The sequence below is a fragment of the Oncorhynchus mykiss genome, chromosome 8 (genome assembly GCF_013265735.2).
Source record: "Oncorhynchus mykiss isolate Arlee chromosome 8, USDA_OmykA_1.1, whole genome shotgun sequence".
In the NCBI taxonomy this organism is placed as follows: domain Eukaryota; kingdom Metazoa; phylum Chordata; class Actinopteri; order Salmoniformes; family Salmonidae; genus Oncorhynchus; species Oncorhynchus mykiss.
In genome coordinates this window covers 77181664-77209234 of record NC_048572.1, presented here as the reverse complement: position 1 = coordinate 77209234, position 27571 = coordinate 77181664, and the positions used below count along the sequence as shown (strand labels likewise).

General features: G+C 43.0%; 1 protein-coding gene across 2 annotated transcripts in view; it reads right to left on the bottom strand.

Moving 5' to 3' along the window:
- LOC110530663 (serine/threonine-protein kinase tousled-like 1-B) overlaps nt 1-27371 on the bottom strand; it is a 28951-nt gene extending 1580 nt beyond the window's left edge. The window contains exons 1-19 of one of the 2 annotated variants that reach the window (XM_021613888.2): nt 27021-27371; nt 24180-24295; nt 23933-24001; nt 23538-23576; nt 23342-23417; nt 20774-20817; nt 19018-19119; nt 18836-18922; nt 18636-18728; nt 9472-9582; nt 9251-9387; nt 8849-9043; nt 8657-8723; nt 8453-8550; nt 7979-8060; nt 7778-7869; nt 7594-7683; nt 488-657; nt 14-149 (exon numbers count right to left, since the gene is read on the bottom strand). In XM_021613888.2, coding sequence (XP_021469563.1) covers nt 14-149; nt 488-657; nt 7594-7683; nt 7778-7869; nt 7979-8060; nt 8453-8550; nt 8657-8723; nt 8849-9043; nt 9251-9387; nt 9472-9582; nt 18636-18728; nt 18836-18922; nt 19018-19119; nt 20774-20817; nt 23342-23417; nt 23538-23576; nt 23933-24001; nt 24180-24295; nt 27021-27147 — 1931 coding nt within the window. In that variant the 5' untranslated portion in view covers nt 27148-27371. The remainder of the gene's footprint in view (nt 1-13; nt 150-487; nt 658-7593; nt 7684-7777; nt 7870-7978; nt 8061-8452; nt 8551-8656; nt 8724-8848; nt 9044-9250; nt 9388-9471; nt 9583-18635; nt 18729-18835; nt 18923-19017; nt 19120-20773; nt 20818-23341; nt 23418-23537; nt 23577-23932; nt 24002-24179; nt 24296-27020) is intronic. The other variant, XM_021613889.2, reaches the window with a different exon arrangement.
- Between the last annotated feature and the right edge of the window lie 200 nt (nt 27372-27571).

Sequence of the window (27571 nt, the reverse complement as noted above, 5' to 3'; positions counted from 1 at the left end):
TGTCGTGTCTCACCAGTATGTGCCAGCTCCCTGTGAGGTGAGGTCCATGCCGTCCACACCATAGTTGTCATCATCCATGATCTTAGACAGCCCAAAGTCTGTGATCTTTATCTCTCCACATGCAGTCCCATCCACCAGCAAGATATTACCTGCACAGACAAGAGGCGTGAATTGAGTATGTGTGTATGTCACCGACACAAACATGAGTCACTGTGTGAACGAGTGTGTGTGTGCCTGGTTTGAGGTTGTAGTGTGTGTCACAGGAGGTTGGTGGCACCTTAATTGGGGAGGACGGGTTTGTGGTAATGACTGGAGTGGAATCAGTGGAATGGTATCAAATACATCAGACACATGGTTTCCAGGTGTTTGATACCATTCCATTTACTCTGTTCCAGACATTATTATGAGCTGTCCTCCCCTCAGCAGCCTCCTGTGGTGTGTGTGTAACTGGTTTGAGGTCGTAGCGAATGTGTGTGTGTGTGTGTACCTGGTTTGAGGTCGTAGTGTATGATGGGGGGTTTGATCTCGTTGAGGTATCGCAGGGCATTGACTATCTGCATGACGATAGACCGCGCCTCCTTCTCTGACATCAGCTTGTTCTGTTTCAGATAGAAGTCCAAGTCGTTCCCCTCACAGAACTCTAGAACCGTACAGAACCTAAAGGCAGAGAGAAAGAGAAAGCGTGAGAGCAAAATTGCAAGATTATGTTATAATGCTGTAATTGCATCAAATGGTTGTTTTTGCAACAGAATAGAAGGCTCTTATAACTCTATTGTGTCTGTGTGAACTGAAAGTGGGCCTCTGGGAGATTCAACACTGACAGGAGATTTACGATGTCTTTGGGTGATATCAGGGAGATGTCTTGGGGCCAGACCCTGGTTTCTACACAATGAGAACAGTTTTTACAGCCGATACTGTCTGCTGTGAATTATAAGTATCTTTCATTCAAATCTTAACCCATTCCATACATCTGTTGTTTGTCATGTAGATTGAAGGAGGATGGACTTTGCTATAAAATGCAGTGGCTCAAACCAGCTTGTTGAGTTCTGTGGTCACCTCCAGGGGTGATTACCGACCAGCTCCCTTACTGCAGTAATTAAATAATAAAGTTGGATTGTTTTGAAGAAATCTTAGTCTCTCCTTTTGATTACAAAAATTCCACCACAATTTTGGCGACGAGGATGGGATGATAAACTTCAATTTATCTGATTGTTCCCAGTGAAACTCAGGTTAACCGTGCATAGGTAGTTGCATTAGATGCAACCAGGGGAAAGCCATTCTCCACTATTTGGAGCAGATCGGATCCCCACCTGGCTGAGAGCGTCAGCTGAATGGATACATAATTTCAAACAGAATTGGATTAAGGGTGAGACTTGGACATGCACAGAATTAATAGTACTAATTAAACATTAACTGAACAAGTGATGAAAAGATAAAAAAGAAAAACAACATAAAAAAATAACAAAAGCCCCTGTTGAGGGTACACTTAGAGCGAGGTGTTCCTTAAGAGGGCCACAGCTGGGGTGACTAGCAAATCAAATCAAATCAAATTTTATTTGTCACATACACATGGTTAGCAGATGTTAATGCGAGTGTAGCGAAATGCTTGTGCTTCTAGTTCCGACAATGCAGTAATAACAAGTAATCTAACTAACAATTCCAAAACTACTGTCTTGTACACAGTGTAAGGGGATAAAGAATATGTACATAAGGATATATGAATGAGTGATGGTACAGAGCAGCATAGGCAAGATACAGTAGATGGTATCGGGTACAGTATGTACAAATGAGATGAGTATGTAAACAAAGTGGCATAGTATAGTATAAAGTGGCTAGTGATACATGTATTACATAAGGATACCGTCGATGATATAGAGTACAGTATATACGTATGCATATGAGATGAATAATGTAGGGTAAGTAACATTTATATAAGGTAGCATTGTTTAAAGTGGCTAGTGATATATTTACATCATTTCCCATCAATTCCCATTATTAAAGTGGCTGGAGTTGAGTCAGTGTCAGTGTGTTGGCAGCAGCCACTCAGTGTTAGTGGTGGCTGTTTAACAGTCTGATGGCCTTGAGATAGAAGCTGTTTTTCAGTCTCTCGATCCCAGCTTTGATGCACCTGTACTGACCTCGCCTTCTGGATGATAGCGGGGTGAACAGGCAGTGGCTCGGGTGGTTGATGTCCTTGATGATCTTTATGGCCTTCCTGTGACATCGGGTGGTGTAGGTGTCCTGGAGGGCAGGTAGTTTGCCCCCGGTGATGCGTTGTGCAGACCTCACTACCCTCTGGAGAGCCTTACGGTTGAGGGCGGTGCAGTTGCCATACCAGGCGGTGATACAGCCCTCCAGGATGCTCTCGATTGTGCATCTGTAGAAGTTTGTGAGTGCTTTTGGTGACAAGCCGAATTTCTTCAGCCTCCTGAGGTTGAAGAGGCGCTGCTGCGCCTTCTTCACGATGCTGTCTGTGTGAGTGGACCAATTCAGCAGGACTGAGTTGTGTTGATGAGAGTGTTCTTAAGTGCGGAATCCTTGGACATGATTGTTAATTAGCCAGTTGTGGGCGACCAAAAGTCCAGATCCGTGGTACTGGGTTGATCACAGTAGGATTGCTGAGGTTAACGTATTGAATGAAGAATGAGAGTGCAGGTGACGCCTTGCGAGGCATCTGACTTTAGTGAAGTTCAAATTTTAACATGTATGTAATTGATAAAAACTTTTGTTAACTTGTCTGGGAACGGGGTACCCCTCGCCAGCAGCCAATGAAATTGCAGTGCGCCAAATACAAATCAACAGAAATCTCATAAATCTAATTTCTCAAACATACAAGTATTAGGCACCATTTTGAAGATAACATTCTCGTTAATCTAGCTACAGTTTCTGATCTCAAAAAATGCTTTACAGCGAAAACTCCACAAACGATTATTTTTGGTCACCACCAAGTCACAGAAAAACCCAGCCATTTTTCCAGCCAAAGAGAGGAGTCACAAAAATAGAGATAAAATAAATCACTAACCATTGATGATCTTCATCAGATGACACTCATAGGACTTCATGTTACACAATACATGTATGTTTTGTTAGATAAATTCATATTTATATCCAAAAATCGCATTTTACATTGCCGTGTTTATGTTCAGTAGTTCCAAAACATGCTGTGATTTTGCAGAGAACCACATCAATTTACAGAAATACTCCAAATAAATGTTGATGAAAATACAAGTGTTATGCATGGAACTTTAGATAACCTTCTCCTTAATGAAACCGCTGTGTCAGATTTGTTTAAAAAAAACAACGGAAAAAGCATACCATGCAATAATCTGAGTACGGAGCTCAGAGCCAAAAATCCGCCATGTTGCGCAGTCAACATTAGTCAGAAATAGCATTATAAATATTAACTTACCTTTGATGATCTTCATCAGAATACACTCCCACGAATCCTAGTTCCACGATAAATGTTTGATTTGTTTGATCAAGTTCATCATTTATGTCCATATACCTCCTTTTGTTAGGGTGTTTGGTAAACAAATCGAAACGCTCATGCAACTTCCAGCGGAATTTTCGTCCGACCTTTCCGCTGGAAGTTGCACGAGCGTTTCAATTTGTTTACCAAACGCCCTGTTGTGGGACCACTTAATAAGGCTATATTTTGATAATGGTATGGGTTTCCCTGTTCATATAGACAGGGTTTGAAATCCTGTGAGGGTAATCTTTGTAGAAGCGTTCTGTGTGGGCACGATAGGTTGAGTCTGTGGGTAACCTTTCAATGATGTTCTGTGAGGACATCTTACCAATCCTGTGTGGATGGTTATTTAGTCATGTTCTGTGTAAGCATTCGATCAACCCTGTGTGGGTGATCATGAAGGCTCTGTGTGAGCCTGAGATAAATAATAATTAGTAGATAAGTTAATGGTATGCAATGGTTTCGAATAGTTAAGTAACTATGTGAAAGCTATAAACTATTCCTGCAGGTTATAAAAAATAAACCGAATGTGTTTGGGAACAGTACTGTGTGAGTGTGTAAATAAGATAAACATTTGCATAATAAGATGATTGAAATTTGGTTAAAAAATGTTGACTTAAATGTTATTTCCATCGCTGCCCATCATAGAATATCTCGGGCAGTATTGAGAGAGGGACGTTAGCAGCAAGTCTATAGTTTCTGGGAGCCTAGACTTTGCGTGGTTCCTGGGAGGTTAGAGAACCGTTGAGTATCCCATGACAGGCTGGTCATTGTACAGGAAATAAAAGTTAATTTTTTTGTTTCCACTGGGAGTATGTTTGGAGCGCTGCTTCGTAGCTGGGGAGAGTCCTTGAAAACACACATGGAATGGATGATGTGAGTACGTAATCAGATATGAAAATATGATGAGTTGTATGTGTGTATAATCGACAACTGGAGATTTGTAAAGTAATACTGGGAATATAATGAGATGCAACTTAAACAACCCATAAGTAGACGTATGTAGGTTTTGAGTTGGAGGAAGAAGAGGGATGAGTACAACCCCAAGAAAACCATCCCAACCGTGAAGCATGGAGGAGGAAACATCATTATTTGGGGATGCTTTTCTGCAAAGGGGACAGGACGACTGCACTTGAGGGGAGGATGGATGGGGCCATGTATCGCGAGATCTTGGCCAACAACCTCCTTCCCTCAGTATGAGCATTGAAGATGGGTCGTGGCTGGGTCTTCCAGCATGACAACGACCCGAAACACACAGCCAGGGCAACTAAGGAGTGGCTCCGTAAGAAGCATCTCAAGGTCCTGGAGTGGCCTAGCCAGTCTCCAGACCTGAACCCAATAGAAAATCTTTGGAGGGAGCTGAAAGTCCGTATTGCCCAGCGACAGCCCCGAAACCTGAAGGATCTGGAGAAGGTTTGTATGGAGGAGTGGGCCAAAATCCCTGCTGCAGTGTGTGCAAACCTGGTCAAGAACTACAGGAAACGTATGATCTCTGTAATTGCAAACAAAGGTTTCTGGACCAAATATTAAGTTCAGCTTGTCTGATGTATCAAATACTTATGTCATGCAATAAAATGCAAATGAATTACTTAAAAAATCATACAATGTGATTTTCTGGATTTTTGTTTTAGATTCCGTCTCTCACAGTTGAGGTGTACGTCTATGATAAAAATTACAGACCTCTACATGCTTTGTAAGTAGGAAAACCTGCAAAATTGGCAGTGTTTCAAATACTTGTTCTCCCCACTGTACATCTCGTGTCTGAATTGGGACTGCTTGTCTCTATACTGACTCTTAGCTTGTTTGATTGCCTTGCGGAGGGAATAGCTACACTGATTGTATTCGCTCATTTTTCCGGTCGCCTTGCCATGATTAAAAGCAATGGTTTTCAGTTTTGCGCAAATGCTGCCATCAATCCACGGTTTCTGGTTGAGGAAGGTTGTAATAGGCATCCTGGGAACAACATCAACGATGCACTAGCTAATAAACTCTCTCACTGAATCAGCGTAAACATCAATGTTGTTGTCTGAGGCTATCCAGAACATATCCCAGTCCACGTGATCGAAGCAACCTTGAAGCGTGTAATCCGATAGGTCGGACCAACGTCAAGCAGACATGAGCACTGGCGTTCGTTTCCTGTTTAAGTTTCTGTCTATATGCTGGGAGCAACAAAATGGAGTCCTGGTCCAGATTTGCCAAAAGGATGGCTTTGTATGGGTCGCGGAAGTTAGAGTAACAATGATCCAGAATGCTGCCAGCCCGGGTCATGCAATCAATATACTGATAAACTTTAGGGAGCCTTGTTTTCATATTCGTTTTGTGAAAAAACCCCAGCTACAATAAATGCAGCCACAGGAAATATGGTTTCCAGTTTACATAGAGTCCAATGCAGTTCTTTCAGGGCCGTCGAGGTGTCTGCGTCGGGGGGGGGGGGGGGGGGGGGGGGGTACACGGCTGTGATTATAATCGAAGACAATTCTCCTGGTAGATAATGCGGTCGGCATTTGATTGTAAGGAATTCTAGGTCAGATGAACAAAATGACTTAAGTCCTATGTTATTATGATCACACCACGACTCGTTAATCATAAGGCATACACCCCCGCCCTTCCTGTTACCAGAGAGATATTTGTTTCTGTTGGCGCGATGCGTGAAGAAACCGGGTGGCTGTATCGACTCTGATAACATATCCCGAGTGAGCCATGTTTCCGTGAAACAGAGAATGATACAATCTCTGATGTCTCTCTGGAAGGCAACCCTTGCTCTAATTTCGTCTACCTTGTTGTCAAGAGACTGGACATTGGCGAGTAGTATTCTCGGGAGCGGATAGTGATGTGACCGTCTACGGAGCCTGACCAGAAGGCCGCTCAGTCTGCGGCGCTGTTTTTTTGGGTCACCTACTGGGATCTGATCCATTCTCCTGGGTGGTGGTCCAACAGAGGATCCGCTTCGGGAAAGTCGTATTCCTGGTAGTAATGTTGGTAAGTTGACGTTGCTCTTATATCCAACAGTTCTTCCCGGCTGTATGTAATAAGACTTAACATTTCCTGGGGTAACAACGTAAGTATTAATACATAAAAAAACAAAATACTGCTAGTTTCCTAAGAACGCGAAGCGAGACGACCATCTCTGTCGGCGCCATCTCTGGTCAGTCGGTCACGAGCAGGAACCCATATAATGAGTTATTGCTTTCATGCTTCTTGGTTTTTGAAGAACGTATGCATTTTCTACATGTGAATTAATGTTTTTTAAATGTTGTAATTTTCTTTTAAGTTGAGAGGACTCTCAAAATGGGGGCATGTGATGGCAAAATTGCAAGATCATGTTATAATGTTGTAATTGCATCAAATGGTTATATTATGCAACAGAATAGAGGGTTCTTATAACTCTATTGTGTCTGTACCAACTGAAAGTGGGCCTCTGGGAGATGTAACACTGGCAGGAGATTTACGATGTCTTTGGGTGATACCGCATTCCAGAGCATGAGTTATTGTTTCTGTACTCAGGTACCAGGGGAGATGGCTCCAGTATGGAGTTGGTTGGCCAGACCTTGGTCTCTACACAATGAGGACAGATACTGTCTGCTGTGAATTATAAGTATCTTTCATACAAATCTTAACCTTGTGACCCATTCCATACATCTGTTGTTAGTCATGTAGACTGAAGAGGAATGGACTTTGTTATAAAATGCTGTGGCTCAAACCAGGGAGTTTTTCCTAGCCACCGTGCTTCTACACCTGCATTGCTTGCTGTTTGGGGTTTTAGGCTGGGTTTCTGTACAGCACTTTGAGATATCAGCTGATGTACCAAGGGCTATATAAATACATTTGATTTGATTTGTTGAGTTCTCAGTGATCACCTCCAGGGGTGATTACCGACCAGCTCCATTACTGCACTAATTAAATAATTAAGTTTGTTTGTTTTTGTAATCCTCTCGATTACAATAATTCCACCACAAGAGAAAAACAGAGAAAGAGTGTGAGCAAGAGAAACAGAGAGAAACAGAGAATACAATGGACTCCATTAACTATAACCTAAGAGGCATCTCAACAGTCTAAAATGGCTTCCTCTCCTTCATCTGATCTGTGAAAGAACTGTACTATGTTTGGGGTAAAACGCCACTTACGTGTCTGTATCCAGGGAGAAGTAGTCGTAGAGTTTGACTATTCTGGGGTGGTCCAGCTGTTTGTGTATCCGGTATTCTCTACAGGCATGCCTGGGACAGAAAACAATATTGTGTGTAAGCAAGTCTGGTCAAATACCGTTTAAAACTTGGATGTAAACTTGGTTGTAAATTCTGCGTCTCATACTTGTGATAGTTCTCCTTCTTCTCCTCTCTCCAGTTCTTGTTGAGTTGGTGGATTTTAACGGCTGCGTAGCGCTGCTCAAACAGGTCAAAGGCCTGAAGACACAGAACACACATCAGACAAACACTCACAAGCACAGGTACAGTATGGATCTAGAATCTCTTAATAATCATTCACAAGCACATACCAGTAGTCAATCCATACCTTATAGACTTCACTGAAGCCTCCTCTGCCTAGCAGATACAGCAGCAGGTACCTCTCATTCAGAGTGGGGTGGTCTTTAAACCTGACAGACAGACAGACAGACAGATAGACTGAACAGGCTGCTTCCTATAGTATAAAAGGATCATTTACCCACATAACACCTACAAGAGCTGTGGCTCAGTCAGTGGAGCATGGCACTTGCAATGCCAAGGGTCGTGGGTTCGATTCCTGCTTGGGCCATCCATATATAAAATGTATCCACACATGACTAAGTTGCTTTGGATAAATGTGTCTGCTAAATGGCATATATTACAATTATTATCTTATGAACACCTAGAAAGTATCAACTTGGCAGTCAGCCACACTACAGCTACTGGCCTACGGATATGTAGGCACTAGGGTTGGGTTTTGAACCAGGAGACAGTGCTGGGGTCAGGATTTCTATATGATTGCGTCTTCCTGTCTTGTACTTACGATGAGCTGTCCTCATTGTTGATCCTCTTCAGCTCTCGGATGTGGAGGTTCCTCACCCTCTCCAACCTCTCCAGCTCTGCCTGGATCTCAGCCTCCTCCTGAGAGACAGTCAACCACATTACTCAGACAGTTAATTGTATTCATTTTGGGATTCGGGACAATAGTACTTTGAACAAACATGTTTGTGTTCATAGTGAAACCAACCTTCTTCAGGTGTCCCAGGCGAAGCTTGAAGATCTCCTCTTGCTCATGATACTCAGCCAGAGTCAACCTAAAAAAAAATGTTGATAAACGTCACTGCACCAACAACGCAAAAGTGTGTGTATCCATCTGCCCGTGCGCATGTATTCCTGTATGTACAAGTGTGTGTGTCCCTCAGTGTGTGTGTGTACTCACATCTGAGGCAGGGAGGGTTTGAGGAAAGGGTCGGGGTCATTGCCGTTTACAACCTTGGCTTTGCGCTGTTTGGGTTCGGAGGTGGTTCCTAAGGAGAGGGAGGGGGAGGAGGAGGGGTTGGGAGGCTTCCTTTTGGCTAGCAGCTTCCTCTGACGCTCAATCTCCTCTCTCTGCTGGTTGATACCCTCCTGCTGCCTACACACAGAGAGTGTGCGTGTGTGTGGGGGGGTTATAAAGTGTTATAGCAGGTCATAAGAAAGTAATCACATATAACAGGTCAAAAGAAAGTCATATCACACATAACAGGTCATAGGAAATGTTATCGTTTCATTATGCTTTGGAGAGCAGACCATGTACATACAGTATATTATATGTGGGTTTGTGAAGTGTGTGTATTCTCACTTGACAAGGTTCTGGAATGCGTATCCGTCGGTCCACTGTTCAGTGTAGGAGGCTCCATGTCGTACAGTGGTGAAGTGACCCAGTCTGAGACGGTCCTGCATGCTCTTCTCTCTGCACGACTGCTTCTCCTGGGTGCTCTACATACACACAAATAGACGCCAGTTACACAATCGCACATGGCCTTGTGTCAGTAACAGACATCCATACAAACAAATCAACACCTTCTCTATGAGTAGTTTCTTGCTCATTGTGATGCATTTGTTCAGTCTCTCCTTGTATTTCTCCAGGAGTTTCTGCTGTTCATCAATCTGTCTCCTCAGGTCACAGTTGGCCTGGAGGGAAAACAATACAGGTATAAACACACAACAGTACACAACCTCTACCCATCACCTATAGTACCCTAACTAGTACAACCTCTACCCATCACCTATAGTACCCTAACTAGTACAACCTCTACCCATCACCTATAGTACCCTAACTAGTACAACCTCTACCCATCACCTATAGTACCCTAACTAGTACAACCTCTACCCATCACCTATAGTACCCTAACTAGTACAACCTCTACCCATCACCTATAGTACCCTAACTAGTACAACCTCTACCCATCACCTATAGTACCCTAACTAGTACAACCTCTACCCATCACCTATAGTACCCTAACTAGTACAACCTCTACCCATCACCTGTAGTACCCTAACTAGTACAACCTCTACCCATCACCTATAGTACCCTAACTAGTACAACCTCTACCCATCACCTATAGTACCCTAACACCTATAGTACCCTAACTAGTACAACCTCTACCCATCACCTATAGTACCCTAACTAGTACAACCTCTACCCATAACCTATAGTACCCTAACTAGTACAACCTCTACCCATAACCTATAGTAACCTAACTAGTACAACCTCTACCCATCACCTATAGTACCCTAACTAGTACAACCTCTACCCATCACCTATAGTACCCTAACTAGTACAACCTCTACCCATCACCTATAGTACCCTAACACCTATAGTACCCTAACTAGTACAACCTCTACCCATCACCTATAGTACCCTAACTAGTACAACCTCTACCCATCACCTATAGTACCCTAACTAGTACAACCTCTACCCATCACCTATAGTACCCTAACTAGTACAACCTCTACCCATCACCTATAATACCCTAACTAGTACAACCTCTACCCATCACCTATAATACCCTAACTAGTACAACCTCTACCCATCACCTATAATACCCTAACTAGTACAACCTCTACCCATCACCTATAATACCCTAACTAGTACAACCTCTACCCATCACCTATAATACCCTAACTAGTACAACCTCTACCCATCACCTATAGTACCCTAACTAGTACAACCTCTACCCATCACCTATAGTACCCTAACTAGTACAACCTCTACCCATCACCTATAGTACCCTAACTAGTACAACCTCTACCCATCACCTATAGTACCCTAACTAGTACAACCTCTACCCATCACCTATAGTAACCTAACTAGTACAACCTCCAACCATCACCTATAGTACCCTAACTAGTACAACCTCTACCCATCACCTATAGTACCCTAACTAGTACAACCTCTACCCATCACCTATAGTACCCTAACTAGTACAACCTCTACCCATAACCTGTAGTACCCTAACTAGTACAACCTCTACCCATCACCTATAGTACCCTAACTAGTACAACCTCTACCCATCACCTATAGTACCCTAACTAGTACAACCTCTACCCATCACCTATAGTACCCTAACACCTATAGTACCCTAACTAGTACAACCTCTACCCATCACCTATAGTACCCTAACTAGTACAACCTCTACCCATCACCTATAGTACCCTAACACCTATAGTACCCTAACTAGTACAACCTCTACCCATCACCTATAGTACCCTAACTAGTACAACCTCTACCCATCACCTATAGTACCCTAACTAGTACAACCTCTACCCATCACCTATAGTACCCTAACTAGTACAACCTCTACCCATCACCTATAGTACCCTAACTAGTACAACCTCTACCCATCACCTATAGTACCCTAACTAGTACAACCTCTACCCATCACCTATAGTACCCTAACTAGTACAACCTCTACCCATCACCTATAGTACCCTAACTAGTACAACCTCTACCCATCACCTATAGTACCCTAACTAGTACAACCTCTACCCATCACCTATAGTACCCTAACTAGTACAACCTCTACCCATCACCTATAGTACCCTAACTAGTACAACCTCTACCCATAACCTGTAGTACCCTAACTAGTACAACCTCTACCCATCACCTATAGTACCCTAACTAGTACAACCTCTACCCATCACCTATAGTACCCTAACTAGTACAACCTCTACCCATCACCTATAGTACCCTAACACTTATAGTACCCTAACTAGTACAACCTCTACCCATCACCTATAGTACCCTAACTAGTACAACCTCTACCCATCACCTATAGTACCCTAACTAGTACAACCTCTACCCATCACCTATAATACCCTAACTAGTACAACCTCTACCCATCACCTATAGTACCCTAACTAGTACAACCTCTACCCATCACCTATAGTAACCTAACTAGTACAACCTCCAACCATCACCTATAGTACCCTAACTAGTACAACCTCTACCCATCACCTATAGTACCCTAACTAGTACAACCTCTACCCATCACCTATAATACCCTAACTAGTACAACCTCTACCCATCACCTATAATACCCTAACTAGTACAACCTCTACCCATCACCTATAATACCCTAACTAGTACAACCTCTACCCATCACCTATAATACCCTAACTAGTACAACCTCTACCCATCACCTATAATACCCTAACTAGTACAACCTCTACCCATCACCTATAATACCCTAACTAGTACAACCTCTACCCATCACCTATAGTACCCTAACTAGTACAACCTCTACCCATCACCTATAGTACCCTAACTAGTACAACCTCTACCCATCACCTATAGTACCCTAACTAGTACAACCTCTACCCATCACCTATAGTACCCTAACTAGTACAACCTCTACCCATCACCTATAGTACCCTAACTAGTACAACCTCTACCCATCACCTATAGTACCCTAACTAGTACAACCTCTACCCATCACCTATAGTACCCTAACTAGTACAACCTCTACCCATCACCTATAGTACCCTAACTAGTACAACCTCTACCCATCACCTATAGTACCCTAACTAGTACAACCTCTACCCATCACCTATAGTAACCTAACTAGTACAACCTCCAACCATCACCTATAGTACCCTAACTAGTACAACCTCTACCCATCACCTATAGTACCCTAACTAGTACAACCTCTACCCATCACCTATAGTACCCTAACTAGTACAACCTCTACCCATAACCTGTAGTACCCTAACTAGTACAACCTCTACCCATCACCTATAGTACCCTAACTAGTACAACCTCTACCCATCACCTATAGTACCCTAACTAGTACAACCTCTACCCATCACCTATAGTACCCTAACACCTATAGTACCCTAACTAGTACAACCTCTACCCATCACCTATAGTACCCTAACTAGTACAACCTCTACCCATCACCTATAGTACCCTAACACCTATAGTACCCTAACTAGTACAACCTCTACCCATCACCTATAGTACCCTAACTAGTACAACCTCTACCCATCACCTATAGTACCCTAACTAGTACAACCTCTACCCATCACCTATAATACCCTAACTAGTACAACCTCTACCCATCACCTATAGTACCCTAACTAGTACAACCTCTACCCATCACCTATAGTACCCTAACTAGTACAACCTCTACCCATCACCTATAGTACCCTAACTAGTACAACCTCTACCCATCACCTATAGTACCCTAACTAGTACAACCTCTACCCATCACCTATAGTACCCTAACTAGTACAACCTCTACCCATCACCTATACTACCCTAACTAGTACAACCTCTACCCATCACCTATAGTACCCTAACTAGTACAACCTCTACCCATCACCTATAGTACCCTAACTAGTACAACCTCTACCCATAACCTGTAGTACCCTAACTAGTACAACCTCTACCCATCACCTATAGTACCCTAACTAGTACAACCTCTACCCATCACCTATAGTACCCTAACTAGTACAACCTCTACCCATCACCTATAGTACCCTAACACTTATAGTACCCTAACTAGTACAACCTCTACCCATCACCTATAGTACCCTAACTAGTACAACCTCTACCCATCACCTATAGTACCCTAACTAGTACAACCTCTACCCATCACCTATAATACCCTAACTAGTACAACCTCTACCCATCACCTATAGTACCCTAACTAGTACAACCTCTACCCATCACCTATAGTAACCTAACTAGTACAACCTCCAACCATCACCTATAGTACCCTAACTAGTACAACCTCTACCCATCACCTATAGTACCCTAACTAGTACAACCTCTACCCATCACCTATAATACCCTAACTAGTACAACCTCTACCCATCACCTATAATACCCTAACTAGTACAACCTCTACCCATCACCTATAATACCCTAACTAGTACAACCTCTACCCATCACCTATAATACCCTAACTAGTACAACCTCTACCTATCACCTATAATACCCTAACTAGTACAACCTCTACCCATCACCTATAATACCCTAACTAGTACAACCTCTACCCATCACCTATAGTACCCTAACTAGTACAACCTCTACCCATCACCTATAGTACCCTAACTAGTACAACCTCTACCCATCACCTATAGTACCCTAACTAGTACAACCTCTACCCATCACCTATAGTACCCTAACTAGTACAACCTCTACCCATCACCTATAGTACCCTAACTAGTACAACCTCTACCCATCACCTATAGTACCCTAACTAGTACAACCTCTACCCATCACCTATAGTACCCTAACTAGTACAACCTCTACCCATCACCTATAGTACCCTAACTAGTACAACCTCTACCCATCACCTATAGTAACCTAACTAGTACAACCTCCAACCATCACCTATAGTACCCTAACTAGTACAACCTCTACCCATCACCTATAGTACCCTAACTAGTACAACCTCTACCCATCACCTATAGTACCCTAACTAGTACAACCTCTACCCATAACCTGTAGTACCCTAACTAGTACAACCTCTACCCATCACCTATAGTACCCTAACTAGTACAACCTCTACCCATCACCTATAGTACCCTAACTAGTACAACCTCTACCCATCACCTATAGTACCCTAACACCTATAGTACCCTAACTAGTACAACCTCTACCCATCACCTATAGTACCCTAACTAGTACAACCTCTACCCATCACCTATAGTACCCTAACACCTATAGTACCCTAACTAGTACAACCTCTACCCATCACCTATAGTACCCTAACTAGTACAACCTCTACCCATCACCTATAATACCCTAACTAGTACAACCTCTACCCATCACCTATAGTACCCTAACTAGTACAACCTCTACCCATCACCTATAGTACCCTAACTAGTACAACCTCTACCCATCACCTATAGTACCCTAACTAGTACAACCTCTACCCATCACCTATAGTACCCTAACTAGTACAACCTCTACCCATCACCTATAGTACCCTAACTAGTACAACCTCTACCCATCACCTATAGTACCCTAACTAGTACAACCTCTACCCATCACCTATAATACCCTAACTAGTACAACCTCTACCCATCACCTATAGTACCCTAACTAGTACAACCTCTACCCATCACCTATAGTACCCTAACTAGTACAACCTCTACCCATCACCTATAGTACCCTAACTAGTACAACCTCTACCCATCACCTATAGTACCCTAACTAGTACAACCTCTACCCATCACCTATAGTACCCTAACTAGTACAACCTCTACCCATCACCTATACTACCCTAACTAGTACAACCTCTACCCATCACCTATAGTACCCTAACTAGTACAACCTCTACCCATCACCTATAGTACCCTAACTAGTACAACCTCTACCCATAACCTGTAGTACCCTAACTAGTACAACCTCTACCCATCACCTATAGTACCCTAACTAGTACAACCTCTACCCATCACCTATAGTACCCTAACTAGTACAACCTCTACCCATCACCTATAGTACCCTAACACTTATAGTACCCTAACTAGTACAACCTCTACCCATCACCTATAGTACCCTAACTAGTACAACCTCTACCCATCACCTATAGTACCCTAACTAGTACAACCTCTACCCATCACCTATAATACCCTAACTAGTACAACCTCTACCCATCACCTATAGTACCCTAACTAGTACAACCTCTACCCATCACCTATAGTAACCTAACTAGTACAACCTCCAACCATCACCTATAGTACCCTAACTAGTACAACCTCTACCCATCACCTATAGTACCCTAACTAGTACAACCTCTACCCATCACCTATAATACCCTAACTAGTACAACCTCTACCCATCACCTATAATACCCTAACTAGTACAACCTCTACCCATCACCTTTAATACCCTAACTAGTACAACCTCTACCCATCACCTATAATACCCTAACTAGTACAACCTCTACCCATCACCTATAATACCCTAACTAGTACAACCTCTACCCATCACCTATAATACCCTAACTAGTACAACCTCTACCCATCACCTGTAGTACCCTAACTAGTACAACCTCTACCCATCACCTATAATACCCTAACTGGTACAACCTCTACACATTACCTGTAGTATCCTAACTAGTACAACCTCTACCCATCACCTATAGTACCCTAACTAGTACAACCTCTACCCATCACCTATAGTACCCTAACTAGTACAACCTCTACCCATCACCTATAGTACCCTAACACCTATAATACCCTAACTAGTACAACCTCTACCCATCACCTGTAGTACCCTAACTAGTACAACCTCTACCCATCCCCTGTAGTACCCTAACTAGTACAACCTCTACCCATCACCTATAGTACCCTAACTAGTACAACCTCTACCCATCACCTGTAGTACCCTAACACCTATAGTACCCTAACTAGTACAAACTCTACCCATCACCTATAGTACCCTAACTAGTACAACCTCTACCCATCACCTATAGTACCCTAACTAGTACAACCTCTACCCATAACCTGTAGTACCCTAACTAGTACAACCTCTACCCATCACCTATAGTACCCTAACTAGTACAACCTCTACCCATCACCTATAGTACCCTAACTAGTACAACCTCTACCCATCACCTATAGTACCCTAACACCTATAGTACCCTAACTAGTACAACCTCTACCCATCACCTATAGTACCCTAACTAGTACAACCTCTACCCATCACCTATAGTACCCTAACACCTATAGTACCCTAACTAGTACAACCTCTACCCATCACCTATAGTACCCTAACTAGTACAACCTCTACCCATCACCTATAATACCCTAACTAGTACAACCTCTACCCATCACCTATAGTACCCTAACTAGTACAACCTCTACCCATCACCTATAGTACCCTAACTAGTACAACCTCTACCCATCACCTATAGTACCCTAACTAGTACAACCTCTACCCATCACCTATAGTACCCTAACTAGTACAACCTCTACCCATCACCTATAGTACCCTAACTAGTACAACCTCTACCCATCACCTATAGTACCCTAACTAGTACAACCTCTACCCATCACCTATAATACCCTAACTAGTACAACCTCTACCCATCACCTATAGTACCCTAACTAGTACAACCTCTACCCATCACCTATAGTACCCTAACTAGTACAACCTCTACCCATCACCTATAGTACCCTAACTAGTACAACCTCTACCCATCACCTATAGTACCCTAACTAGTACAACCTCTACCCATCACCTATAGTACCCTAACTAGTACAACCTCTACCCATCACCTATACTACCCTAACTAGTACAACCTCTACCCATCACCTATAGTACCCTAACTAGTACAACCTCTACCCATCACCTATAGTACCCTAACTAGTACAACCTCTACCCATAACCTGTAGTACCCTAACTAGTACAACCTCTACCCATCACCTATAGTACCCTAACTAGTACAACCTCTACCCATCACCTATAGTACCCTAACTAGTACAACCTCTACCCATCACCTATAGTACCCTAACACTTATAGTACCCTAACTAGTACAACCTCTACCCATCACCTATAGTACCCTAACTAGTACAACCTCTACCCATCACCTATAGTACCCTAACTAGTACAACCTCTACCCATCACCTATAATACCCTAACTAGTACAACCTCTACCCATCACCTATAGTACCCTAACTAGTACAACCTCTACCCATCACCTATAGTAACCTAACTAGTACAACCTCCAACCATCACCTATAGTACCCTAACTAGTACAACCTCTACCTATCACCTATAGTACCCTAACTAGTACAACCTCTACCCATCACCTATAATACCCTAACTAGTACAACCTCTACCCATCACCTATAATACCCTAACTAGTACAACCTCTACCCATCACCTATAATACCCTAACTAGTACAACCTCTACCCATCACCTATAATACCCTAACTAGTACAACCTCTACCCATCACCTATAATACCCTAACTAGTACAACCTCTACCCATCACCTATAATACCCTAACTAGTACAACCTCTACCCATCACCTGTAGTACCCTAACTAGTACAACCTCTACCCATCACCTATAATACCCTAACTGGTACAACCTCTACACATTACCTGTAGTATCCTAACTAGTACAACCTCTACCCATCACCTATAGTACCCTAACTAGTACAACCTCTACCCATCACCTATAGTACCCTAACTAGTACAACCTCTACCCATCACCTATAGTACCCTAACACCTATAATACCCTAACTAGTACAACCTCTACCCATCACCTGTAGTACCCTAACTAGTACAACCTCTACCCATCCCCTGTAGTACCCTAACTAGTACAACCTCTACCCATCACCTATAGTACCCTAACTAGTACAACCTCTACCCATCACCTGTAGTACCCTAACACCTATAGTACCCTAACTAGTACAAACTCTACCCATCACCTATAGTACCCTAACTAGTACAACCTCTACCCATCACCTATAGTACCCTAACTAGTACAACCTCTACCCATCACCTATAGTACCCTAACTAGTACAACCTCCAACCATCACCTATAGTACCCTAACTAGTACAACCTCTACCCATCACCTATAGTACCCCAACTAGTACAACCTCTACCCATCACCTATAACACCCTAACTAGTACAACCTCTACCTATCACCTGTAGTATCCTACCTGGTACAACCTCTACCCATCACCTGTAGTACCCTAACTAGCACCTAAACTCACCCTAAGCAGGTCATCTATGCGTCCCTCTTTCTTCTCCAGGTCCAGACTCTTGTTGCTCTCCAGAGCAGCCAGTTTCAGACCTGTCAACTCTGTCTGGAGAGAGACAGGAGAGGAGTAGGTGAGAAAGAAGTGTGACAGGTATGAGGAGCGTAAGGAGATGTGATAAGAGTTTGAGGAAAGAGATAGTGTGCCAGTCTTACCTGAACACACTTGCTGGAGGAGGCTTTGTGGTTCATCAGGTGATCTCCGAAACACAGACTGGTAGGAGAGGAGCTGTTCTGTCTGATCTACAGAGAGACAACACACATACAACACTGTTATAAACAAGGAGAGGAAACACACACCAAAGCCCAAAAAGGTCCTACCACGTGTGTATACGTACGTTAGAGCCAGGTGCAGAGTGAGCACCTTGGTGGGAGTTCTGTGGTGAGCGGAGGAACTGGGGTAGAGCCCTCACCGGACTGGAGCCACTCCCCCCCTGGAACTACACATAGGAAACAGCAGGGTGAGGAACAGGAAGTGACATCACATATATATTGCCCAGCAATACACTATGAAAGTCCCGCCTACTTCTTGGATCATTCCCCATACTGTTTTTGAATGCATTCATTTAAGATATATGTATAATTATATTTGTATTTGTGGATTAATTTTGTTCTACCTAATGGCTTTCATTAAAGTTTTCCATTCTCCCAAGTGACGCAGCGGTCTAATGCTTCCAACACACCGACAGCGCCGTTGCGCAAAATAGTCGCTGCGCAAAATAGTCGCAGCATCATCTAAAAATGTATGCAACAAAAGTTCAACATTCACCTTCTGCTACCATTTCTGTCAAGCTGTCTACACATATAGTTTGACACATACATTCGATAAATCCAACGCATGCACCACAATGAACGCACTGCAACTGCCTTTGCAACGCTGCAAGGCAAACGCAGAGTTTCATTGGAAATGAATGTAATTCTGGTGTACCAAAATGCAATGACGCTGTCGGTGTGTTCGAAGTGTAAGGCGCTAGAGCCGTCACTACAGACCCGGGTTCGATCCCAGGTTATGTTGCAGCTGGCCGAGACCAGGAGACCCATGAGGCAGCGCACAATTGGCCCAGCGTCGTCCGGGTTAGGGCAGGGTTTGGCTGGCCGGGATTTTCTTGTCCCATCGCGCTCTAGTGACTCCTGTGACGGGCCGGGCGCAGTGCACACTGACTTCAGTCGCTAGTTGTACTGTGTTTCCTCCAACACATTGGTGGAGCTGGCTTACGAGTTAAGCGGGTAGTGTGTCAAGAAGCAGTGCGGCTTGGTTGGATTGTGTTTCTGAGGACACACTCGACCTTCGCCTCTCCCGAGTCCGTACGGGAGTTGCAGCGATGGGACAAGACTAACTACCAATTGGATAATTGGATATCACGAAAAAGGGGTAAAAAGTAAAATTTTTATATATATATTTTTATATAGATACACACACACACACACACACACACACACACACACACACACACACACACACACACACACACACACACAAATCTCAAAATAAAACATATATATTATTACAATAATAATAATAATAATAATAATAAAGGGTTTCCATTGCATTATATTTTTCATTGTGGAAAACCTTAAAGGCATTGGGTAGAAGTAAATAATCCACTAATAGGAATATCATTTTACATGCATCTTAAATGACTGCTTTCTCAAATATTTGAGGACATGCATAAATTTGAGGACACATTTGTGGAATCCCATTCTTAAAACAGCAAGGGACATGATCCAGGAAGTACATGGGACTTTCATAGTGTATAGAAGAATGTCTCAAGTTGGGAAATTCACAATGTCAACCAATCACAATCATCTCACTTAACCTAACATAGCAGGTGTAGAAAGAAAGATGCCTGAGCCGAGTCCCTACTTCCATTTTTCAGCGGAAATGGAAGTTAGATTGAAAATACTGTATCCCTAAAAACAGGATGTTAGCGTTTTCTGGCAACTCCACATAGGCTGCATCTCACTAGACATCTTGCGAGTCAAGACCAACCAGCTTGGCCCATGGAAGGCTTACATTTAGTTTAACTTACACAGAGAGAACACAAAGTGCATATAAATAACGAGTCTGGAACAACTACATAATACGACACTCACATCAAAGTAGTCACTGATCTTGGGCCCCCGTGTGGAAGTCTTCCCTGTGGTAGAGGAGAACACAGAGCAGATACCGTGGGTTAGCAACGCATTAACACAGATACAGAGGTTAGCACAGCCCAGGGACCTTACAACAGAATGTAACAATGACACTGTGTCACCTTGTTTAACGGAGAGTGACATTCAGAACATACACTACATGACCAAACGTATGTGGACACCTGCTCGTCGAAGATCTCATTCCAAAATCATGGGCATTAATATGGAGTTTGTGCCCCTTTGATGCTAAAACAGCCTCCAGGCTTCTGGAAAGGTTTTCCACTAGATGTTGGAACATTTCTGCGGGGAATTTCTTCCATTCAGCGACAAGAGCATTAGTGAGATCGGGGAATGATGTTGGGTGATTAGGCCTGGCTCGCAGTCAATGTTCCAAATGTGTCCGATGCGGTTGAGGACAGGGCTCTGTGCAGGCCACTCAAGTTCTTCCACACCAATGTCAACAAACAATTTCTGTATGGACCTTGCTTTGTGCATAAGGGCATTGTCATGTTGTAACAGGAAAGGGCCTTCCCCAAACTGTTGCCACAAAGTTGGAAGCACAGAATCGTCTAGAATGTCATTGTATGCTGTAGCATTCAGATTTCCCTTCACTGAAACTAAGGGCTCTAGCCCGAATCATGAAAAACAGACCCAGACCATTATTCATCCTCCACCAAACTTTACAGTTGGCACAATGCATTGGGGCAGTTAGCTTTCTCCTGGCATCCGCCAAACCATGAATAGTCGGTCGGACAGCAGATGGTTAAGTATAATTCATCACGCCAAAGAACACATTTCCACTGCTGCAGAGTCCAATGGCGGAGAGCTTTACACCACTCCAGCCGACGCTTGGCATTGCATATGGTAATCTTAGGCTTGTGTGTGTGTGCAGCTGCTAGGCCATAGAAACCCATTTCATGAAGCTCCCGACGAACAGTTCTTGTGCTGACGTTGCTTCCAGAGGCAGTTTGGAACTCGGTAGAAGGTGTTGCAACCAAAGACAGACCATTTTTACACGCTATGAGCTTCAGCACTTGGCGGTTCCGTTCTGTAAGCTTATGTGGCCTACCATTTCGTGGCTGAAGCATTGTTGCATCTAGATGTTTCCACTTCAGAATAACAGCACTTACAGTTGCCCGGGGCAGCTCTAGCAGGGCAGAAATTGAATGGACTGACTTGTTAGAAAGGTGGCATCCTATGACGGTGCCACGTTGAAAGTCACTGAGCTCTTCAGTAAAGCCATTCTACTGCCAATGTTTGTCTATGGAGATTGCATGGCCGTGTGCTCGATTTTAAACACCTTTCAGCAACAGGTGTGGCTGAAATAGCCTAATCCACTAATTTGAAGAGGTGCCCACATACGTTTGTATATATAGTTTACCTTGTTTAACTGAGTGATACCATGTAACATTCAATATACCTTGTTTAACTGAGTGATACCATGTGACATTCAATATACCTTGTTTAACTGAGTGATACCATGTGACATTCAGAATACACATTGTCTAATGGAAGGGCCCGACTACCGACAGGGAGCTTGCGAGTGAGTGACTTTGAAATGAAAATAAATCAAGTACCAAGGAGAATCTAAAATTCCTTCAGGTCCTGACCAGATCATTTCACCCCTGTTTATAACGACTGTTGTTTTTATTTTATTGAAGCATTTATTTATTTTTGACAGGGAGTCAGGTTGAGACCAAGGTCTCTTTTACAAATGAGCCCTGTAATTACAAAGACACACACATCACATGCAAATATAAAATGCAAGACGGGATTACAAAACACAATCATAGAAAACAGGTACAGTGCCTTAAGAAAGTATTCAAACCCCTTGACTTTTTACATTTTGTTGTGTTACAGCCTGAATTCAAAATGGATGAAATAGATTTTTCTCCTCACCCATCTAGACCCCATAATGACAAAATGAAAACATGTTTAGAAACTTCAGCGAATGTATTGAAAATGGGGCGCTCTAACCTAGAGCGTTGGACTAGTAACCAAAAGGTTGCAAGATCGAATCCCTGAGCTGACAAGGTAAAAATCTGTCATTCTGCAAGGCAGTTAACCCACTGTAACTAGGCCGTCATTGAAAATTTGAATTTGTTCTTAACTGACTTGCCTAGTTAAATGGAAATATCTTATTTACATAAGTATTCACAGCCCTGAGTCAATACATGCTAGAATCATCTTTGGCAGCGATTACAGCTGTGAGTCTTTCTGGATAAGTCTGTAAGAGCTTTACACACCTGGATTGTACAATATTTGCATATTATTCTTTTTAAAAGTCAAGCTCTGTCAAGTTGGTTATTGATCATTGCTAGACAGCCATTTTCAAGTCTTGTCATAGATTATAAAGCAGATTTAGGCAAAAGTGTAACTCGGCTATTCAGAGTTGTTTTGGATTTGCCTTAAATACAATGCTTTGAATTCATGACAAAGTTTGTTTCTTTGCCAAATTTCTTCCAATTGTAATGCCTTTTTGCAAGGGGTGTGCATACTTTCTGAAGGCACTGTATGTATGTGTCATACCCTGGCTGTTCTCCGATTGGATGTCAGCTTTCCTCTTCCTTCCTCTGGGCGACTCAGAGTGCTTCTTCTCAGGGGTCTGAGAATAAACAAATAGTAAATCACTATTCTGACATTCGCGTGTCCCCTTAGGAAGAGAGTGTATGAGTGTGTGTGTGTGTGGTGGGGGGGTAGGACAGTAGGAAGGAAGAGTACGTACAGAATATGCAGGAGAACTCCCCCTCTTCATATCAGAGTTCTAGGTAGAGAAAGATACATTCAAAAGAGAGTGAGGAGAGAGTGAGACAGGGATGGAGGAAAGATAGCGAGGAAGGTTGAAACAGGGAGGAAAGAGAAAGATTGAGGTGGGTCATGCAAGGACAAACAAAGATATCATTCAGTCTCCTGATTAACTGTCCATGGTTCCAAAAATGTAAATGGCTACATAGACAAAATGCCTGCCTTCCCTGTCTCCACTCAAACTAAATGGCGTCTTTTCTTTTAACAGCGAGTAAGCCACCTGTGTGTCGGTGATATGGTGTGACATCTAATCACTGAAACTAGGCCAGACCCGTCCCTCACTGACATCGTCTCTGCATGGTGTGTGTGTCTCACCTCTGACTCTTTGTCGCTGGAAGAGCCGAGACTGCCATAGCTGTGGTTGGAGCACTCGTTGGCCAGACCCTGGACATACAGACAAGTCAGACATAACTGTTTAAGAGTGTGTGTAATGTGTCATTTTCATGTGCTTGCCTTTTAAAAAAACGTTTTGGTGTGTCTGGTATGAGTAAAAACCTGCACGTGTGCGTTTTAGTATTTATGTGTGAGATAGTAATTGCGTAATAACGGGTGTGTCTGTCACCTTGGCCCCGCCGCTGGCGCTGCTTCCTACGGTGTTGCCGCTGACCGCACCCATGAACCTGGCCTCCAGAAGCTCCTGCCTGCGAGGGTCCAGGCTGTGCAGCTCCTCCATGGGGCCTAAACACAACATAACACATGTAAGGATACAACAAACTGTATCCGACTGTCTCACACTACTATCCACTTCAAATAAGTGCACATCAGATAAGTGCAAATGGTTTGAGTGCAGTGCACTTCACCAGTCCCACATCAACTTAGCCTATCTGCTTTTAGTGAACACATTATGGACAGCACCAAGCTATAGCACTTACAGTACCAGTCAAAAGTTTGGGCACACCTATTCATTCAAGGTTTTAATTTATTTATTTTTTATTTTCTACATTGTAGTGAAGACAAGAAAACTATGAAATAACACACATGGAATCATGTAATAACCAAAAAAAGCATCAAACAAATCAAAATATATTTTATATTTGAGATTCTTCAAAGTAGCCACCCTTTGCCTTGATGACAGTGTTGCACACATTTGGCAATCTCTCAACCAGCTTCACGAGGTCGTCCCCTGGAATGCATTTCAGTGAACAGGTGTCCCTTGTTAAAAGTTTATTTGTGGAATTTCTTTCCTTCTTAATGCGTTTGAGCCAATCAGAGGTGTTGTGACAAGGTAGGGGTGGTATACAGAAAACAGCCCTATTTGGTAAAACACCAAGTCCATATCATGGCAACAGCAGCTCAAATAAGTAGAGAAACTATCATTACTTTTAGACATGAAGGTCAGTCAATCCGGGAACATTTCAAGAACTTTGAACGTTTCTTCAAGTGCAGTTGCAAGCACTATGATGAAAGTGGCTCTCATGAGGACCGCCACAGGAAAGGAAGACCCAGAGTTACCTCTGTTGCAGAGGATACGTTCATTACAGTTACCAGCCTCAGAAAATGCAGCACAAATAAATGCTTCACAGAGTTCAAGTAACAGACACATCTCAACATCAACTGTTCAGAGGAGACTGTGTGAATCAGGCCTTCATGGTCAAATTCCTGCAAAGAAACCACTACTAAAGAACACCAATAAGACATGTTTGGGCCAAGAAACGCAAGCAATGGACATTAGACCGGTGGAAATCTGTCCTTAGATTTTTGGTTCTAATCACCATGTCTTTTTGAGAGGAAGAGTAGGAGAAAGGATCTCTGCATGTGTGGTTCCCATCGTGAAGCATGGAGGAGGAGTGATGGTGCTTTGCTGGTGACACTGAGTGATTTACTTAGAATTCAAGGCACACTTAACCAGCATGGCCACCACAGCATTCTACAGTGATACACCATCACATCTGGTTTGCGCTTAGTGGGACTACCATTTGTTTTTCAAAAGGACAATAACCCAACACACCTCCAGGCTGTGTAAGGGCTATGTAACCAAGAAGGAGAGTGATGGAGTGCTGCATCAGATGACCTGGCCTCCACATTCAACCAACCCCATCCCAACTGAGATGATTTGGGATGAGTTGGACCACAGAGTGAAGGAAAAGCAGCCAACAAGTGCTCAGCATATATGGGAACTCCTTCAAGACTGTTGGAAAAGCATTCCCGGTGAAGCTGGTTGAGAGAATGCCAAAAGTGTGCAAAGCTGTCATTAAAGCAAGTGGCTACTTTGAAGAATCTAAAATATATTTTGATTTTTTTCAACACTTTTTTGGTTACTACATGATTCCATGTGTCATTTCAAAGCTTTGATGTCTTCACTATTATTCTACAATGTAGAAAATAGTCCAAATAAAGAAAAATCCTTGAACGAGTAGGTGTCCAAACTTTTGACTGGTACTGTAGTATGTATCAGGTGTCAACAGTATGTTAGACTGTATGACCAATACAACCTAGCAGTCAGTATTTGGTACTGGACTAGACAAGCACATTAGCTCCGATTCAACAGCTGAGCTGTGGGCCTGAACTTCAACTCAAAGAGTTAACTTTGCCTTCCTGAATCACCAAAACACACAACATGGAATGTCTGACCCTGACACTGACACACACACACACCTTATGACAGAGGTGCAAGTAAAGGGAAACCAGACAACAGTTATAATGCATTGACAACCGCCAAGCACTAAATATGTCCACAGGAATACCACATCCAGGCCTCATCTTGAACCCAGTCCAGCAGGAAGCCATAGTTACATTGTTATTACAATCCCAATTGGAATATTTTGCAACAGTAACAATTGTGACACACTAATATACTAAAGTAACGTGAGCCTCTGTGACAAACTTCCGTTTCGATGGCATCAGAGTCACAGGCTTTAGTTCTGTTGCATGACAGCAACATTCTATTATTGTTCTGATGTTGAAGTGATCAGAATGTAGGCCTACACTTCTTTGTTTGGCAAAGAACAAGGAATTTGAATTCATCATAACTCGCATGGATTCGCATGGACCTGCAGTAGCATTGCTGTTCGACGGAAGACTAAAGGCAACTAGCTACCCACAGCTGTTTATCAGAGGTCTCGGCAACATCGCTAGCTAACTACATAAACAACAATGCCTTGGGCTTGGCCATCTGTCGGTCCAGCGGTCTAGACTGCTCTCAGTCCTACTTGTTTTCCACTCAATCGGTCTGCTCCTGTCTGAATATTCCATCGCTATTGTTCTACTGTAGCTGAGTGCTGACACCTTTATAGCGAGGTAACGTTAGCTAGCTACTGTACTGACTGTAACTGACAAGGTTCGGCCATCAATTTGCGGCATCCATTGACATCCATATTTCCGTCGAATTGTGCCGATATAACTGGAAACAGTATCAATTTCCCGTCGAACAGACTTCGACGAATGACATCGTTGCTGAATTTACCTTCCTTGGTCTTGGTGGTGGCCGTTATGTGTTGTTGAGAAATCGTTAGGGACGAGGATAGCTGCGACCAAGATGGCGTCGCCTCCAAACTTCCACCACCACTTCCACTGTTACTTTGGACACTCATGAAGCCACTTTACTAGTGAGAGAGCAGACACACGGGCGTCCGTGCAAATCCGAAATCCCAAAAGTGCATCCACCATCAGGCAACTGCTACATAGCCACGGAAATCAATCTAATTTTTACCATTTTTTGTAAACACTTATATTTCAGTAAGCTCTGCAGTGCGTATGCGTCTTGAAGTAGCATGCTAGGATAAAATGTAACCTTTGCATCGATCGAGCGGCTGTCAGCATCAGTTCGCGAACAGCGCTCCAATCCTGGAATAGGCTATCGCGAGGTTAGCGCCATAGCAATATATCAATAGAACCGATATCCAATTAGACCGTTCGAATAATGTATGGTCAATCATTATCTCAAAATTCTATGCCACATTTGAATAACGTGTATTTAAATGACAATGTATATTGTTCAGCCATGTTGGATGATGT